General features: G+C 62.2%; 6 protein-coding genes across 6 annotated transcripts; 3 read left to right on the forward strand and 3 right to left on the reverse strand.

Annotated features, from left to right (window-relative positions):
- Positions 1-380: 380 nt before the first annotated feature.
- On the reverse strand, positions 381-2944 carry BDZ90DRAFT_230684 (FAD/NAD(P)-binding domain-containing protein). The gene is made up of 2 exons (XM_025505572.1): positions 1817-2944; positions 381-1745 (listed from the first exon to the last, which is right to left on the reverse strand). The coding sequence occupies exons 1-2, from the start codon at positions 2835-2837 to the stop codon at positions 586-588; spliced, it is 2181 nt and encodes a 726-aa protein (XP_025364457.1). The 5' UTR covers positions 2838-2944; the 3' UTR covers positions 381-585.
- A 173-nt stretch (positions 2945-3117) lies between these two features.
- Positions 3118-5064, reverse strand: BDZ90DRAFT_230685 (ubiquitin-domain-containing protein). Its single transcript, XM_025505573.1, has 3 exons — positions 4179-5064; positions 3723-4099; positions 3118-3646 (listed from the first exon to the last, which is right to left on the reverse strand). The coding sequence occupies exons 1-3, from the start codon at positions 4761-4763 to the stop codon at positions 3322-3324; spliced, it is 1287 nt and encodes a 428-aa protein (XP_025364458.1). The 5' UTR covers positions 4764-5064; the 3' UTR covers positions 3118-3321.
- Positions 5065-5193: 129 nt separating this feature from the next.
- Positions 5194-9553, forward strand: BDZ90DRAFT_278095 (hypothetical protein). The gene is made up of 3 exons (XM_025509060.1): positions 5194-5775; positions 5862-6338; positions 6409-9553. The coding sequence occupies exons 1-3, from the start codon at positions 5372-5374 to the stop codon at positions 9290-9292; spliced, it is 3765 nt and encodes a 1254-aa protein (XP_025364459.1). The 5' UTR covers positions 5194-5371; the 3' UTR covers positions 9293-9553.
- A 714-nt stretch (positions 9554-10267) lies between these two features.
- Positions 10268-11044, forward strand: BDZ90DRAFT_226063 (hypothetical protein; the record flags this gene model as incomplete). Its single annotated transcript, XM_025504697.1, has 2 exons — positions 10268-10397; positions 10479-11044. 2 exons carry the CDS (start codon positions 10268-10270, stop codon positions 11042-11044), a joined length of 696 nt encoding a protein of 231 aa, XP_025364460.1.
- A 288-nt stretch (positions 11045-11332) lies between these two features.
- BDZ90DRAFT_278097 (hypothetical protein) lies at positions 11333-13528 on the reverse strand (the record flags this gene model as incomplete). Its single annotated transcript, XM_025509061.1, has 1 exon — positions 11333-13528. One exon carries the CDS (start codon positions 13526-13528, stop codon positions 11333-11335), a length of 2196 nt encoding a protein of 731 aa, XP_025364461.1.
- Positions 13529-13759: 231 nt separating this feature from the next.
- Positions 13760-18727, forward strand: BDZ90DRAFT_278098 (hypothetical protein; the record flags this gene model as incomplete). The annotated part of the gene is made up of 2 exons (XM_025509062.1): positions 13760-17032; positions 17108-18727. 2 exons carry the CDS (start codon positions 13760-13762, stop codon positions 18725-18727), a joined length of 4893 nt encoding a protein of 1630 aa, XP_025364462.1.
- Between the last annotated feature and the right edge of the window lie 41 nt (positions 18728-18768).

Here is an 18768-nt window from a genome sequence, read left to right on the forward strand (position 1 = left end):
GACCCGCAACCCCTTACGAGCAAACTGGACCCAGTCGATTGCGTGTGTGTGGAGACGTTCGAGAGCGCCGCGAGGGAGGCCGTCGGTCGATGTCGAATGACGAGGTTGAGGTCGCGGGGCCAGGCGGGACGGCGGCGCGTTGCTGCAAGTCTGTGAGCGACGTCACTCGCGACTGCCTGCCGCCCTATGAGTCGGGTGGGCGCCTTCCGGGCGAAAAGTTTGAGGCTATCGGACGTTAGCCACTGACGTCACGACGCGATCGGCGAGGGGCTAAAGCAACACACACGCCGCATAACGACCACCACGCCAGGCAGGGTCAGGCCGACTTGAGGTACCAAATAGGCGTTGGAGACAGACGTCCGGCAAAGGCGGGTCACGTCGTCGATGATTGCTTGATGATTGATCTCGATTGATTGGGGCAGAGAGACATGATTGAATGGGATCGACTAGGATGACAGGCTAAAGCGAGGGCGGAAGCCGGCGCGGCAGCAGCGGCAGCGATTGGCAGGGCAGGGAAGAGCGGTATTCGATAGAATCGGCGTCGTGAGGAGAATACAATATGGAGACGAGCTCGAGCTAGCGCGATTATAGTCGTGAAGAGGTGGACACCAGCAAACTAGCCGCATCTGAGTCGCTCACCGGCCTGCTCATCGTCGATGCGAGAAATCCATCAAAGTACTTCTCCAACGTCTCGTAATCGCCCAACTGCGCCACGACACCAACATAGCCGTCTGGCCTGCACACCACGACGGCTCCCTCGGTCGAGTCGATGCCCCACTTCTTGTGCAAGCCACCCACACTCTCGTCGCCGTCCTCCTCTCCGAGGCGGTCCCCACCGGCTTCCACGTCGTCGACGTAGAGCCACGACGTCAGTGGGCTCAACCCGGCAACGTCCTTGAGCTCGAATGCAAAGCGGTTCGCTTTCAGCACGAGGAGAAGATGGAAGTACGGATTCGCATCGACGTCGAGCCCCTTGAGCCCGGTGTTGAGTGCAGGTGGACGCTGGTGATAGCAGCCGTGCCTAAGCGATGCACCCGCTCCACGTTGAGGGCGGAATCGGTTGATGAACGAACGCGAATCCGCGGCGAGGTAGCGTGCGAATGACTGAAGGCGCTGTCCCGTGTGACGAGGGTCACCACCACAGACGTACAGCCTGAACCCGCCAGGCGCGGTGAATTGCACCTCCTGCGCGATTCGTACCGGCGTGCTAGAGACGAAGCGCGTAGCCCACGCAGGCGTCAGACGTCTCCCCGCCTCCAGCTTGGCCGTGACAGCACCCGTCTTGGCGACGTGGTTGAGCACATTCTCGTCGTACGTAACGCCGACACCCGTCGTGAACCCGGCGTTCTTCCTCTGCGCAGCGAAAAAGACCTCTTGCAACTTCTCCTCGCTAGCCCCCTTGAGCTCCGGGTGGCTTCGCGGGATCTCTCCAGAGAAGAGGGCAGAATACTCTGCGTCAAAGTCGATTAGCTGTTGGCCTGTGTGGTGGCGCTCAGAGTGGTAGGTGGAGAGGAGGGTTTCGCGGTCGGCGAGACCCTTTGAGCAGAGGTTGATGCGCCATGCGAGGGCTTGGGCGTCGATGATGGCCGTGTTCATGCCTTGACCCGCCTTGGGTGAATGGGTGTGGCAGGCGTCGCCTGCGAGGAAGACGCGGTGCGCATCGAAGGCGACGCCAGATGAGGATGTGCCGGCAGGGAGAGAGTAGCGGGAGACGAGCCGCTGGCCAATCGGGTAGCAGGTGAACCCTGTGCGTGCGAGCGAGGGGTGTCAGCGTGCCGTCATCCTTGCTCTCTCTCGCGCGCCCGCGAACACTCACACTCCACCGTCTTGAAGTCGAAATGATAAGGATGCGCAATCTCATTGATCGCCTTCATGACCATTTCAGCGCTCACCTTCTCCCTCATATCCCTCACGTCCCCCGCGTGCTTCTGCCCTCCCAATCGATTCACCTGCGTGTAGCACCGAATGATGGGCTCTCCCTTGTCGTTCGTCTCGCGGGGAAAGATGTAGAGGGCTCCGTGGGATTTGGAGTGGATCGTGGCAATCTTGCGTACGTCGGGGAAGTCCGTCTCGACTACACAGTCCAGGGCGGCCCATAGCGTGTCGACCCAGTCGCCCTTCATCTCAAAGCCGTGCTCCTCCTCAAGCTTGCGACGTACGCCCGAGCGTCCGCCGTCGCAGCCCACGAGGTACTTGGTGCGGATCGTCTTGGTCACACCGGTGGGCTTGACGACCGAAATAGGTGCACCGCCCTCGTTGGTCGTCTCCTTGACAGGCTGCATCTTTTCGAGGGTGACCACAACGGGATGTTCGCTACCCTTGCCCTCCATGACAAAGTCGCGAAAGGCCCAGGGACGATGTACTCGCTGGCCGTGCCGTTCCATGTCTCGTAGGAAGCCGCCCTCGATGATCCCCTGCTGCAGTCCGAGTGTGCAGCCGTCCTGGATCTCCATGCTGTACGGGAAGGACTGGACACGCTTAGAGCGTTGGATCCCACGGGACCCATCCGCCTTTGCGTTCCAAAAAGTCCGCTCGAATGAAGCAGCAGAACGAGCGACGAACTCGCTGCCCAGCGGCTCCATGTTGCGCAGCACCTCGATGGTGCGTGGCTGTATGCCGTCCGCCCTACCCGCTACAGTAGGCTCTGAGCGCTCGTCGATGACCAGAATCGAGTGGCCGCCGAAGCGCGCAAGAGAAGAGGCCAGCATGAGCCCGGCAGGGCCAGCGCCGACGATCACGACATCCCATTCGTCGCGATCGATTTCGTGGAGCGGGTCAGGGTAGTCCCAGGTGCCGTGCGTCTCGCGATCGCCCTTGTGTTCCTCGATGGACGACATGGTGTGCGGTGGATGAGTAGGTGAGAGGTCAAGATGACAGTGACGAGTAGGAGACAAGGATGAGGAGGAACCAACACCTCATGACCTGACCTGATCCTCCCGCGGATACGACGGCGAAAGTCAATCCCTCATCACCCGCTCGTCTGACGTTCGGCGCCTTCGTAATCGCACCCTGATCTCTCGCACTTTCACCTCCGTCATTGCCGCCCCGCATGGGGCCTCCCCGCCGGCCTCGCCGCGTCTTCCGCGGGTGCGACGCATGGCGGAGCCAGACCAGACTAGCTAGTGCTTCGCATTGCAAAAAGTAGTCAGGAACCGCCACTGCACCCGCGCGAGTGAGATTGACGAGGAGGTCGTGGCATAAAGTGGTCTTCGATTGGAATTGACAGACGTTGTATGGAGCGAAGTGGCGTCTCACTGGCCTCCCACTCACGCGTAGCTCTAGGAGAGGAGGGTATAGCCCTGTCTACTGTCCTTCTGCCCTCTAATTGCCCAGAAGCACGCTGATGGCCCCCTCGACGCTCCCGCCACTGATCAAGAGTGCACGCAGGTTGGCAGGCCCGTCGTGGAAACCCATGTCGCGCAGTGACTGTAGTTGTGAGGCGTAGCGCTCCTCAGGTGGTCGAGTGTCGCCGCCCGCAGCTCCACCTGCTCCTCCTCCTCCGCCGCCGAACATGCCTCCTGCTCCGCCGCTGCCGCCCAGGCCCGCGCCAAATGCTGCGAAAGGATTGGCGCCTGGTGCCCCGCCGAATGGGCTTGCGCCTGCTCCCCCTTCGCCGCCGCCGCCGCCGCCGAGGATCTGTTGAAGTCTGTGTCGCGAGAAGGAGGGGACGCGTGAGGATGCGTGGGATCGGAGACGACCTCGCAGCGTGCTCGTACACTCACAGTTGAGGATCAAACATGCCTCCTGCCCCACCAGCTCCTCCCGCTCCTCCCGCTCCTCCCGCTCCTCCCATACCGCCTGCTCCAAACAAGCCCGCAAGCGGATCATCTGACGTCGCCCCTCCTGCCCCTGCTTCTTGGCCCCCTGTCGTCCCACGCTCGCCCGGCCCACCAGGAGTCCCAAAGGCGCCCGGCGGAGGGAAGGGAGCTGCTCCTCCTGCTCCTCCGCCCTGCCCGCCACCTCCACCCATCATGTTCTGCATCGCCATCATGCGTCGCATCATCTGCGGGTTGGTCATTGCGTCAACGAAGCTGTCGTTCTGGAGCATTTGGCGCAGCTGTGGTTCCATGGCACGCATCTCGGGGCGCATGGCGATCATCTGCGGGCGAGAAGGGCGTGAGGGTAACGAGGTCAGCGGGGGATGCGAAGAGGATCGAGGCGAGAGCGCGCGCGCGCACCTGATCAATGACCTCTGGCCTCCTCAAGGCATTGCGCATGTGCTGCTGAAATTCGGGGCTCTCCATCGCATTGATCATCATATTAGGGTCGTTGGGATTCATACCCGTCCCCTGGAACATGTTGCGCCCAATCTGTGCCATGTGCGGTCCGGCCAGATCAGCGCGATTGAGTGCTGCGAGCGGGTTGTTGGTGAACTGCTGACCTGCGCCAAAGTTGGATGGGATGCCCTGCGAAGACGAGGCAGCGGCTGCAGAGGCGTTGTTGTTCGAAGAGCTGTCTGCTGCGCTGGTCCCCGCCGTCCCTGTGGATGGGTTGCCAGTCACGGGCGCAGAGCGCGAAGCAGACTTGACGAGGTGGACCGTGTGCGCATCCTGGAGCTTGTACTCGGTCAAGGGCATGTCGTCCTTGAGTACCTTGCCAGCGTAGATGAGGCGTTGCGACTCGGCGGGCACGTCCGGACGCTGCTTTGCGATCTCATCCTTGAGCTGCTTGACCGTCGAGTCGGTTGCGATGCTGACTGTGAGCTTGATTTCGGAGGGGCCTTTGATGTTCACAGTGACGCTAGGCGCCGCTGAGTCTGACATGACGGCGGAGTGGTGGTGGTGGTGGTGGTGGTGGTGGTGGTGGTGATGATGGAATGGTAGTGAGGAGTGTGTGGACTTTTGTCGTCGACCCTCGACGCCGTCCGTCGCTCGCCTCGACTTGTCAGCTCCACCTCATCTCTCTTGTCTCTCTCTCGCTCAGCGGGCGATTCCAGGTGGCCACCTCTGGCCCAGGCCGGCGTCGACGTCTCGACTCTAGCCCGCGGCCCGCTCGCTTTGTCTGCCTGCTCGAGCTCGCGCCCCGCTGCATCGCACGCACACACCCATCGTCGCCGCACTTTCAGGCACCGCCCGCCCAGGGAGGGCTGAGTGAGTGAGTTGCCGTGAGTGCAGGGTGCGGACGCAGGCGCGGACGCAGGCGCCGACGAAGAATCGAGGGCCAAATCGTCGTCGACGCCCAGCCTAGGCCAGCTGCGAGAGAGAGAGAGGAGAGGACCCTCGCTCGGCCCAATCGAACGACGACAGAGGTGCGAATGGCCGCCGCCTGGGTGGCATCGAATCCTTCCTCCTCACTACCGTCATCGTCGCGCTCGCACTCTTGCAGACCGTCCTGACTTCGTAGCTGCGACTGCGGGTTTGAACCTCGCAAGATGCGGCGCCGCCTCGTCCATCCTCTCCTCATCGCGGCGTCTTCGTTGCTGCTGCTGCTGCTGCTGCTGCTGCAGAGTGCGTACGCTCAGCAGCCAGTATCGACCGACTACATCACCGTCACCAATCCGGCATCCTCATCTTCGTCGGCAATAGGAGCGTCAACGCCGTCCGGGTCGTTGAATGATGGATCGGTGGCCAGGCAGTCGACGACGCCAGCCTCCAACACTCCTGGTGCTACTGGCACTCCAGTCGGCGATGCAATGACGGCCGTACCTACCCTCGACCTAGCTTCCTCATCTATGGTGCCTTACGTGCTACAGAGACCAGCGCCATCATCCAAGTCGGTGCGAACTACGCGGCCTCGAGTGCAGACGTACTTCACAGGCTGTACAGACGATGATGTGTGAGTGTGATGCGGCGGGTGACGCAGCAGAGGCGCTGATTCACACAGGCTGATATCCATTCTCTTGCCCCGCCCCCCAATATCAGCAACCTCGTAGCAGCCGACCAACGCATCAACATCTCGGCCGTGTACACTCAGTTCGACAACACCTCCAATGCCCGCCACCTTGGCGACCAATACCCGTACACTGAGGGCGTCCTTCGAATCGTGGGCGTAGGCGCAGTCGACTCGCTGTCCTACGGTGCAGCAAACGGCACATTCAGTGCGGTCCAAGTGCAATCGCGCTTCTTGACTTTCAACATCTTCTCCAACTATACATATCTATGCGACGAGCTCTACCCCACGGGGCCGGACAGCGTCAATAATCTGACCAGTCATGCGAGCTGCACGTATGGACCGGGGACGGTCGCCTTTGGCGTGGATGTGCCCCTCAACTCGACGTATCCGATGGGAACGATCTGGACGAGGGTGATGCTCGTTGACGCTTCGACGCCGCCGCAAGCTATTGCGTGCATTCAGGTGCCCGTCTCGAGATACGACGAGGAGCGGTGGTACTGGTCATTGTGAGTATGCGCCGCGTGTCCGCAGCGCAGCATGGTGAGTCTGACCTCTGCGCCTCCGCACGCCGCACAGCTTCTTGTGGCTCCCCATCGCCCTGTTTATCGGCTTCTTCGTCACTGTCTCAATGGCTCGCGCGCTCACAGCCGCAACGATGAGGGCGAGAGCCTTCAAAAACCGCGCTCGAGAGGGCAAGGCGCCCTCGTTCCTGCGCGACCACCTCAATCCAGTCATCCTCTCTGCGCTCAGCGGACAAGGCATGGTCCTCTCTCCCGCCTTGCTGCGCTACTCGACGCCCGGATGCTGGGAGATTCTCTTCCAGCTCCAATTCATCGCAGCCATCGCCATGATGTCGGTGCGCTGGCCCGACTTTAGCTATCCCTTCTTCGCGCAGGCCTCGTGGGCCTCGCTCGTTGGCAATGTCACCATCATCGAGCGTACGGTGACCAACGCCCTCGCAACCAATGCCTCTCTCCCCACGGGCGACGTAGGCAGCCAGTTTGGCAACGTTAGCTCGCCGCTCTACCTCAACTCCTCGGCCCCACAATCCCTCATCAACCTCAATGGCTCCTTCACCGGCATACCCGCCTTTGCCCACATGATTGGGCTGGGCGCAGAGGACCTCTTCGGGACATGTCTCGCCATCTGGCTGTTGATCATTGCCGTCTTCGTTGTCGTCGCCGTCGCCGGATGGATCATCGACTCCATCGCCGTGACCGCCTCCAAGATCAAGCAAAATCGCGAGGATGGCGGCATCGAGTACCACTCGCCCAACATCAAGGCGCACGCGCAACGCAGCCAACGTAGCCCTCAGTTGCACTTTGCTGCCCTGCACGGCAACATCGTTCGCGCCCTCGCCATGTTCCATCTACCCATCACAATCTTCTCCGTCTACTCCTTTGCCAACGCTGCGGATCACTCGACCAAGACTGTCGCTCTGGGAATCGTCTCCTTTGTCATCATCTCGGTGTGCTTGCCCATCTGGCTCCTCTTCCGCATCGGGTCCAGTCCGACACGCAAGCTCTACGACGACATCGAGACGCTACTCGCCCTCGGACCGGTATACAACATCTACTCGCCGGGAAGTCAGATGTTCTGGGCCGTCAGCTTTGCGTACTCGCTCATTGTGGGGCTGGTTGTGGGGGCTGGTTATCGCTCTGGGTCAGCGCAGGCCATCGTGCTGCTGGTCATCGAGCTGCTCCTGGCTCTCGCCACAAATCTTTGGCTGCCCTGGGGAGAGGGAGCCATGATGGGGCCCATCTCCTTCATGACGTCGGTGTTGCGCGTCCTCACCGCTGTCCTGGTCATCCTCCTCACGCCCATCGTCGGGTTCAGCACGCAGGCCGTCTCCTGGGTGACGTACGTGGTCCTCGTCCTGCAAGGCATCTTCTTCGCGGGCGCGACGATCATTTTCGCTTTCAAGCTTCTCGAGGCATTTGTCAGGCTCGTGGCGCGCGTGCCGTACGATGAGGGCGTCAATGCTCGCTCTGGCGGTACGGGTGGTGCGCTTCGCCAGATCAGAAGGAGGAGGGACAAGGTGCTGCGCCTCAACGATCCGACCAGTCGAAAGCACAAGCGCGGGGGTTCAAGCTCGTCGAGCATCATGCTTGCGGACGCGCCGCGTACTCGTCCCTCGTCCTATGTCGGCACTCCCGGGTCCACGACCAAGGGCTTGGGCGGCGGAACGCCAGGAGCTATCGCCTTGACTCGCTCTCGCCACGCCTCCTTCGCCAGCTACCTCGACTACGGTAATGCCGCTCCATCCGTCATGTCCCCGCAAAACGGCGTCTACTCGCCCTTCTACGACGACCACGATGACGCTGGCGGGATCATGACGGCCATGCCCCCCACCACGGCCGGAAAGACTGCCGCGGGACCGGGCTCAGCATTCGCTCAGCAGGGCTTCCACCGTGTCGGTGGCGGTCGTGCGACGGACAACGATCCGTATTCGACGAGCTCGACGGCCTTTGCTGCTCAATTCGCCCACCCCTCGCCGCAAGGAGCAGGGACGAAGCGACAAGGCCCTCACGCTCACCTCGAGGACGATGACGATGATGACGATCCGTGGGCGGGGACGTGGGGAACGTCGACGCTCAGCACGCAGCATGGACCGTGGAACGGAGTCGTCAAGATGCAGGCGGCGCTCGCTGCGATGCGAGAGAGGCTGACGGGGCAGCGCTCCAACACGATGAAGTCGAGGCGCCGTCACGATGTCGCTGCTGAGGAGGAGGAGCAGGACGAGGATCCCGTCGTTCCTGGCAGCGGTGGGTTCGAGGTGATCAGGAAGGCTCGACCTGGCGGGCAGGCGCAGCAGCAGCAGCAGCGGCAGACGCCGCATCAACGCGAGCCGTCGTGGAAGGACCACAACGACGAGCCCATGGGTTCGACGGCCATGGCTGCTGCCACGTCGCTTTCGAGACCCAACTCGATGCACGGTATCCGCTCCGAGGCTCCCACAGCATCTCGCACCGTGCTGGCCTCATCAACAGATACCGCCCCGCGTCCACGCTCCCCTCCCACCTCGAGCATCTCTGCCGCCCCACCCATGCTAGAGCTACGCCACCTCACAGGCAGCAGCTCGACGGACTCGGCCAAGCCTGTCCAACCATCATCCAACGCATCACGCCCGACCTCTCTCCAGTCCTCCTCCGCACTCGGCATCCTCTCCGCAGACATGCAACGCGCCGCCTCCCTGCGCGGGCATGATGACGCAGAGGAGGACGCCCGTAGGCGCCGTAATGCGGACGAGGACCGATTCTGGCTTCCCCCCAACCGCGGTGGGAATGGTGCTGGCGGGGAGGGGGTGATACATGCGCATCATGCTCAGCCAGTGCGTCACGAGGGGGCGGAAAGGCGGCCCCGTAGTGGGGAGGAGGAGGGTGGTGAGTGGGACGTCATGGGGATGGGTAGCCCGAGGGCGCGACCCATGAGCGCAAAGGTGGAAATGATGGAGCAGTAGGCGCGGCGCTCCCCCCCTTCCCCCCTCTCGGCTTGCTTCACGCGACACGATCAAACGGACAACATGGCTATCTCTTGCACACACACACTCTCTTCTCGGTATCATCCCTCTCGGTCGCCTCTGGACCACTTGTAGCACAACCAACTCTCACCTCTCGCTCTCTTCTACTCTATTCTCGCGCCGCGCCGCGCCGCACCGCACCGCGCTGCCATGTTCTATTCTTGCTTCTCGTAGTCATCTCAATGTGATCTTATGAATCCCTATCGACGGTCTGGCCCGCGTAGACGTGTCTTCTATTCGCTCTGGCAGATCGCAGAGGGCTCGAGCGCGTCCCGCCTACCCGTAGTCGAGCTAGTCGTTCGTCCAACGAACCCGCCTTGGCAGCAGGCCAAGCATCGGCAAAGCGGCATAGGGCCCTTTAGCTCAGTGCGCGTGCGCGTCGTGCGGGGTCCGTCGACGCACGCGGGCAAACGAAGGGGGTGTCGAGGCGTCACAGTGCCTCTGTGCTGCTGCAGCTTGGCGTGAGCGTGCGCGTGCGTGCGTGCGTGCAGGCAGACCAGGGCGGGATGGCCTGCCCGTCGACGGGAGCGAAAGGGAGAGCGAGAAGAGCGTGTGAACTTACCAAGATCAAGGGGTGAAGGGGGGAGGGAGGCTGTGTGTGGTTGCGAGATTGAGAGTTGCGTGTGTGTTGCGACTTCTCTTCTTTCTATCGATCCTCACCTCTTCGTCCTCGCCCTTCTCCGTGTCAGCGCCTTCTCGCGCATCCCGATCCCTCTGCCCGACCTCGCAGCTTGCACTCTCCCTCGCACACGTCAATCAACGCCACGTCCCCGCAACGCTGCGTCCAGTCTCACCGCAACGACCCCACTCAACCCCTCTCAGGTCTCGTCTCATCGCATCGCGGAACCGACGCAAGGCGCTCCCGCATCTTCTCTCTCCTCGCACTTTCTATTTCCAGCAATCTCCACGCCCACGATGCCGTCACTACTGCGGTCTCCCTCCCTCCTTGCATACGCAGTCGTGGCCCTCGCGCTGCTCAGCAACATCGCTTCGGCGAGCCCTCTGCCGACTCAAGTTGAACGACGTCAAGTCGCTGCGAATGATCGTGAGTCCTCTCTGTTCGCGCTCCCGCCTTTCCTTCATCCCCTCTGACACCACTCATCCTGCACGCGCGCCACCCGCACAGCTTCCCTAGCCTCGTCCGCCATCTCCGTCTACGAAAACCAAGGCACAACCCCCTTCACGCAGCCCACGGGCGGTGCCTGCCCCGTGGGCTTCCAGTCCTACATCGACGCTACCTCGGGCCTCCAGCAATGCTGCGCAGGCTCCATTGTGAACCAACGCTGTTTCGCAGACGGCGGTACGCTCATCTATACCGCCGACCCTTACTCGGCAGTCCAGGCGGGAGGAGTGGCAACGACGACGGATCCAGCTCTCCTACCGACGTCAACTACTGCGCTCGTACCCACCACGAGCAGCGTCACCGCCGGCGGGCCAGTCGCGACGGGTTCAGTCCGACCGACGACGGGAACGTACACCATCACTAGTTACACGCCTATTGCCACGGGAGGCACCAGGAATGGCGTCCAGCCGAGCAGCTCCATCTCAAGACTGAGCCAGACGCTCACGCCCACGGGCGGTGGGTCAGCGAGAGTGGGCAATGCGAATGCCGCGCAAAGAGGTGGGGCGGCAGGAGCCGTAATGGCCGTCGCCGTCGCCATGCTCGTAGGGGGAGGTGTCGCCCTCTGGTAGACGCCTTTCCTCGCGCTCTGTTCGGACCCCCCTTTTCCATTACCTTGTACCAATAGCCCCACGAGGCCCCAGCATCGATCTACGGACTCTCTTCCTCCATCTCTCTCTCTCCTCTTCGTCTTCCTACCTTGTATCCCAAACCCAACCTCCTCTCTCCGCGTCCCGTCTTCTCTTCGATCTCGCGCTAGACCCACGGTCGCCGGTCGCCTTGGTTCGGTCACGCAAGAAGTGAATGCATTTACAGATCTGTCATGTTGCGTGATTGCGCTACTGGATCTCGCTACCTTCTCATCCCCTCTGTCCGCGTCGCATGACATTTCGTCGCACCCTCCTCTTGCCCGCTCCTACGATCGCGCCGCCCGCCTTACCGCCCGCTCCCGCCGACGTCGCGTCCGCCGGCCAAGACAAGTAGGGAGCCTCATTGCGTGGCACGCCAGCCAAGAGAGACACCGTACCCATACCCGCTCCTCTTCCACCTTTCGTTGCGCCATTCTGCTCTGCTTCGCCCGACGTGCTGCCACGAGCCGCAAAGCTCGGTCGATCCAAGAAGGCGAAGATGGGTGGGGCAATGGCCGCACTTCCTCCCGTGGCAATCAGGGCGAGGCGAGGCGGAGACTGAGACTGAGAATGAGCGCGACTGACGAGCTCTGCCAGACAGGGAGGGCAGAGTAGATGTACCTTGCCCGCTTGCTCGTCGATGGAGCGCACCAGGGCTAGGCAGATGAGTCTCTCGCTCCCTGGCGGAGGAGGCGGGCGACTAAATGCATGGCGCCACGTTGCAGCGATGTCGCCGTCCTGCGGTTGTGAATCGATCGACGCCGTGATGACGTCCTGATCTGCGACGTCGATGATGCAGAGACTGACCATCTCGCCATTGAGTGCCGCCAATCCCACTCCCACATCCAATACCCTCCCTTGATCGCTCATTCCGAGGTGGATCCCGCCTTGTAGCCCTGTGCGTACATCCACAACGAAGGGTCTTCGCTCGATGAGATTGTGCGAAAAGTCCCAGCGCGGCAGCGGACTTGCGGAGGACGCGTGCAGATGCGTCATCATAGCGAGGGAACGCTGGTCAGCAGCGGTGAGCCCTGCCTGCGTCGAGGACATTCTCGAATCCCCGCTACTCGAAGCAGCCTTCATGTCCAGCCCGACGGCCTGCACAGGTGTGACCCAACCGCCGTGTGGGGCACGATAGGGCTTTGGTAGCTCGATGCGCGCTACCTTCCCGCCGGTTGCGTAGGGATCCAGGGTAGGCATCAAATCGTATACTGCCTCAGGCCGCAGAAGCCCCTCTATCCGCTCGTTGAGCTCTGCGCCCATTCCCTTTGCCCAGCCCATTGTGTTTACCAGCAAGGGGACCCCCTCTCCGCGTAGCGTGGCATCGTATCGCTCGATGAGGTGGGCAACAGCGCGAAAGTAGGAGGAGGGAAGATCTTTAGGCGTTGTTTGGCCGAGGAAGATTGAGTGCGCGGGAGCAGGGAGGCAAGGGTGGGTGAGCCAGGAGGGGGAGATGAGGGGATGCTGCGAATTCGAGGAGGAGGAGAGGGAGAAGATGTAGAGATGAACGCTTCCCGCAGGCTGGAAATGCCCTTGCCCCAAGTCCACGTCCAGTAGAGCAACGCGCTGATGCCGCGCCGCATAGATGTTGAGGAGGGTGCGACCAAAAGTACTCTTCCCTGCCCCTTTTGCGCCGCGCACCAGGACCGCCTGTGGCGTAGCGCTTGGTTCAGCGGCCTGCAGGCGGTCCCATTGCTCTTGCCAGCTTGGTGGCTGACGCTGTACTGTCAGGCTGGGATCGAGGGCGAGGTGCTGCGAAGTGACCAGGAGGGACTGGATGTCGCGACGTGGTCGTAATGAGAAAGGGTCCGTACCGGCAAGGGGGCAGACGTTTGCTAATGTCTCGAGACCTGTGCTTGAGATGGCGTGGAGCTCTATCGTGGCTTCCTCTTCTCCGCAAGCCGTGAGGAGCGGCAGAGGGTCGGTGGATGGACAGAGGAGAAGCTGCTTCGGTGAGGTTGGGCTGACGTGGCAGCCATTGACAGAAACGATGCCCTCTGTGACAAGGAGCTGGGCTGTACCCCTGATGGCGATGGATTTGCCTGGTTGTATGCGCAGAACGAGGGCTTCTTCAGCTCGTGCCTTGCCCTTGCCCTTGGTGGAGAGGATCGAGACATTGTGAGGCTCCTTGCTGCTCGTCGACTGAGCCCATACTGGTTGAAGCCACTGAATGGCGTCCGCTTGGATAGGCGTTGACGATGGGCTGGTGGTGCGAGTGCGACTGCCACTTGCGCTACTCTCAGCCTCGCTCCCGTCGCTCTCGCTGCTCGCAACCTCGACGCTCCTTTGACGCTTTCGTGGGGGCTGAGCTTGCGGCGGCGGTGGTGGTGGAGGTGTTGTAGATAGCGGCTTGAGTGTTTCCTGTTGCGCCTGCACCTGCGCTTTTGCCGCAGCTAGACGAGCCTTTCTGGCTGCTATTGCGCTCATGACGAGAGAATGCGAGGTTAGCATTAGTCCCGCCTACTCTCGCGCTTCCGTATCCAAAAGTCGCTCGACTTTGCTCTCGTTGCCGCCTCTTCCGCCCGCCCGCCCATCCACCCGCCCTTTGAAATTGAACCGCGGCGACGCCTCGGCCACAGCGGGCGCCTCGGACGACGTCGCGCTCAGGCCGCCTCGTCGTGAGTGCCAACCATCATCATCAGCAGCAGGTCATCGAACATGGCCGCAAACGGCAGCGAGGCGGGTGAAGTCGCGGCCACTGCTGCCGATGACAGCAAGCCGCCAGCTGCGCCAATGCCTACACCCATCGATCTTCATCCTCCTCCCCCACCGCCTTCACCGCGTCATCGAACACTCGACCTTCAAGAGCCCGTTGGGGGCATACAGCCACCGCAGACGCACGGTCAAGACGTGGAAGCGCAATCAGAGTCTGCCATCGACGACTCGAGCGATGCAGACGTTAATGTCGAGAACCCTCGCCCGCCTGGACAAGATGATGAAGCTACCTCGTCCCTCCTCGTCCATCTGGGCAAGCTCATGTCCGAGTCAGAGACGGATGGCGACGACGAGCCGGCGAACAACTCGACGACGCCATTCTCCGTCGTGGATATACCACCAGCGCCCATGCCAGGCGATGCCAATCCACTCGAAAGCTTCGACAACTCAGAGGGACCGATCGCACCACCGCCTCCCGCCGAGGCAGACGTCAATGCGCCCGCTCCTACCGACATTGCAGGCGATCAAGAGATGGGCATGATCAGCCCATTGGCTCGAGCAGATGCGCAACAGCCTCTGCAGCATCAACAGCAGCCCTCCTCCCCGCATTCCGCACCATCCCCGCCGCAAGGTCAGCTATTCCAACAACCTCAGGCCCCACCCCAGCAGCAGCAGCAGCAGCAGCAGCAGCCTGGCGGGAATGTAGAGCCAACATCGATTGCAGACCAGATACGCAACATGGTCGGCGGTATCGGCATGAGCGGAATGAATGGCGTTCGATCAAAAGCAAAGCAGTACGGCTTCCCAGCTCATGCAGACGCCGACACGCTGCCGAGGGAGATTGATGAGTTCTACTCGTACGTCGAGGCGCCTCAGGTTGTCGAGAATCGCTTGGCGTGGGAGGAGTGGGCGGGAAAGGAGGCAGAAACTTCGGCAGAGGCCTCGACGTCGACGTCCAATCCATCGACGACGTGGACCTCCTTGCCCACATCGATCCGACAGTCACACACGCGCAAGCTCCTCTCTCAGCTCTCCAGCAAGGACCCAGACCTGCGGCTCACTGCCTCGCGCGCTTTCCTCTACATCTTACAGGGCAGCTATGCTGATACTCATGGGCCAGAGCATCAGATTCACTGGATCATCCTGAGCACAAAGATGGCTCGGCGCGAAGGGGCCATTGCCAAGGTGTACGAGGCACTCAAGCGCGCCATGTGGAAGCACGACTTCCTTAGCTCGCTGCCCGATCATGTGCCCGCTTCGACCGAGGAGGGTCCGCTCCTTACGCCGCAGAGCAAGGCGGAGTACATGGAAGAGGTCAATCTTGAGCTCACGTTGAGCTTTGCACAGCTTTACCTCCTCATTGAGACGGGGAGGCGAGACGACGAGGAGGGGGCAGACGCGATTGAGGGCGGCGATCACGGGCGCGTTCCAGAGGACCTCATGGCGCTCGACCCGCCACTGCCCACCTTTCTCTTCACCGTCCTCGCCGCTCTGCGCGAGAAGAATGCCAAGGGCTTTCCCGTCAAGAAGCTGCTTCTCTGCCTGTGGAAGAGTCTCCTCGCCTGTCTTGGCGGGCAGAAGGATGTGAGGAGGTGCAAGGCCCTAGCTCGCAAGGTGGAAGGTTTGCCCGTCAATCCGACGAACGATCTGCCCGCCAACACCCTCTGGCCACCGCAGCCTCTCCCTACCACGCAACCGACGGCTCCACAGATGCAGCCCTCTGCCTCAGCGTCAACATCGGGGCGCCTCACCCTTGGCCAACCACGCAAGCGTCGGCCTACCAAGACGACGCCGCAGGACTTTGAGACGTTCCGCGAGGAGCTGGCCGTCAAATATCCGACTTACACGCCACCACGTCGCGGGCCCGCCGATCTTCCCATCGAGAAGCTCGCAACGGCCGTCGACCCCCTCCCTCCTCGACGTCTCGCCATCCGTCCCTCCCAAGACGGCGGTGGCGGCGGCGCGGGCGGCGCAGGCGAAGGGGAGGATGGGCAGATTGGTACCCCCGCCCCTACACCTCCCCCCTCTCCTCGCCCTAACAAGCAGAAATACCAGACCGACCAAACGCGCCCGTTTGTGTTCCCGTATTCGGTGAGCGTGCAGGGCAGCCGCGTCGTGCCGTACAGTATTGAGGAGGCGGACAGGTTGTACAAGGACAACATGCATGTGAGCACGGAGCTTTGGCAGATGTGGCGTACCAAGGAGGAGATGGAGCGCGAGGAGCGAGGGTTGCGACGACGCGGCGATGGGAGGGGAGAGGATGCGGCGAGTACCAGCGCGGGGCGTGCAACGCATACGGCTCCTCCATCGCTGCATGGCGGGGACAGCGTGGGACCAACGAGGTCGAATAGCCACGACTCGCGAGGATGGGCAGGACTGCGCGCTCTGTCGAAGCTGAACGGCGGTGAACGGGCCCCACCACACCACCTTGCCTTCTCCTCTACTGCCTCCGACCCCGGTCGACCCCCCGCGACCAACGCGGCAGCCCCGCAGTCTGGCACGCCCGCCTTTACCCCCGGCGGCTCCCCACGCACCAGCATCGCCCCCGACGAGCATGCTGACCCCGTAGATCCGGACAACTCCTTCCTTACGCGCGGCGAGCCCACGTACGATCGACTGCTCGACGTCGAGGCCGAGATCCGCTCTACGCTCGAACGCGCAGAGGGGGACCACCTCATGGCCGTACTGGACAATGAGCGCTACTCGTCGAATGTGGCCACGCTTCACCAGCAGCTCGCCGACGTTCGCCGGCTGCAACGCGTGGACACCATCTACCGCGGCGTTCTCCCCAGCATGCAGAGCGCCGTCATCGTCTTGTTGAAGCTCCTCCTCGCAACCGTGACGGCGCAAAATGCTTCGCCGCATGAGGGGGGGCTAGGCGGGCCCAGCGGGATGGAGGATGCTCCCCCACCCACTGTAGAGGACATCGATATCCTCCGCCATCGCGAGATCACCACAAAGGCCATCAGTGCCATCCTTCTCCTCTCGCTCAAGTGGTTCAAAGCCAGCCATGCGCTCAAGTTCCACCACCTCAACCAGTTCCTCGTCGACTCAAATTGCATGCTCTTGGTGCTCAAGATGTTTGGCCTACAGGAGGTGGCGAACAGCGTCAGGGCCATCAATGAGGTTGGGAGCTTTAATTTCCTAGCCTACTGTGCGAGGGAGGCGGGCGTGACGGATGGGCAGGAGGGGGAGCGCGACGGAGATGAGGACGATGCGGCCTCGTCGGAGGATGGCGAGATGATCAACGATTACTCGTTTCGGAACTTCTTTTCGGTGAGTGTGTGCGGCGGAGTGGCGGCCGCGGCTCACGCTAATCGTCTTGGCTCCTCACGCACGCTCGCACCCCAGGTCCTCAACTTCACCCGCATTCTGCAGAAGCTCACAAAACGCCGCGTGCATCGCATCCTGCTCCTGACGCAGTACAAGTCCTCGGCGATCCTCAAGCGTCTACTGAAAGTACAGCATCCGACTCTCCAGCTCTACATTCTCAAAATCATCAAGTCTCAAGTCCCCTTCTGCGGCCGCAAGTGGCGGCAGAGCAACATGAAGGTCATCACGGGCATCTACCTCAACTGCCGGCCGGACCTTCGCGACGAATGGCTCAGCAGCGATGTAGAGGGGGTGGTGATGGAGAGCCTGCCGCAAGAGCAAGCGTTGCGCGCCTTGGTCAAGTACTACGTGGCCAGCCGCTTCGACGACGGGAGCGCTGCGGGGGGAGACGAGGCGGCGAGCACGGGCGCTCCCACGCAGCAGCAGCAGGACGGGAGCAGAGTGGGCCGACCGGGGGCGCATGGTCAGGCCAAGTCCCTTGGCGGTACGGCGGCCGAGATGGGCGAGATCGACTTCAACGATGCGGGAGCGGGCGGCGTGGCTGCAGGCGAAGGTAGTGGGCAAGCACAGCAGCAGCAGGAAGGCCCATCGGCCTCGTCGTACGATTTCTTCGAGTCCGAATTCCTCCTCCCACCGCTACGCCGCAATCCCGCCTCGAGGTCGGTGCACAATGGACCGGGCGCAGCGGCGTACATTCCCGACGATGTAGTCGAGGGGTACCTGGGCGAGTACGAGGAGATCTTGGGCGAGGTCTTTGGCACGAGCGTGCAGCAGCGCGGCGATGTGAGCGAGACGATGATGCCGACCTCGTCGACGGCCGCCACAGCCACCGCCTTACCCGTCCCGGCCTCTTCGCCGAGGCAGAGCCCTACAATGGCGGCACAACGGGCTACGGGCGAGGGCGGGATCAGCCCCAGCGCCTCTCATGTGCAAGCTAGCGCGTCGTCATCCACGCAAGACTCGGCGCTTACGGGCACGGCGTCCGGCTGGTCGTCGGGCAAGTGGGGTCTAACGCAGACGGGCGCTCAGACGGCTTGGAATGCTCTTGGCGAGATCTTGGGCCCGAGCGCGGGCGGACCAGAGGGCCAACGGGGTCCGGGGTCAGTAGCGTCCAACTCGGACTCGGATTCGGAGAGCATAGCGAGTATCGGTGAGCTCGACTTCACGCGGCCTAACAACGAGCGCGGCGTAGGGGATGACGCTGCCGGTGGTGGGGCGGGGAATGGCAACGGTGCGCAAGGTACAGAGGGCAAGAGTGACTGGGAGCATCTCTCTCCCAAGGAGATGCGTTTCCTCGCCTCTCAACCGCGCCCTCCCACGCCCGGCTCCCCGACCACATCTGGCCCAGGTGGCGGTTCCAGCGGGCGTAGGCGTCGACGCTCCTCTGCTGCGGCGGCGGCGGAGCGTGAACGACAGATTGCGCTGCAGAGGGAGGCAGAGCTTGCCAAGGTTATGCCGGGGATGCCGAGACGGACATCCAGCGAGCAGCTGAGGCCCGTGATGGGATTTGAGGATGACGATGATCTGGTGGCGGGGGAGGAGGTGGAGGAGGAGGAGGAGGACGAAGAGGAGGAACAGCCTCTGCCGCCTCCGCAGGCTGGGGGAATCGATGAGGTTGAGCATGTATTTGGGCAATAAATTGCACGCGAAAGGCGCAGAGCAAAGGGATCCTGTGAAGT

This window comes from Jaminaea rosea, assembly GCF_003144245.1.
Source record: "Jaminaea rosea strain MCA 5214 unplaced genomic scaffold BDZ90scaffold_2, whole genome shotgun sequence".
NCBI lineage: Eukaryota > Fungi > Basidiomycota > Exobasidiomycetes > Microstromatales > Jaminaea > Jaminaea rosea.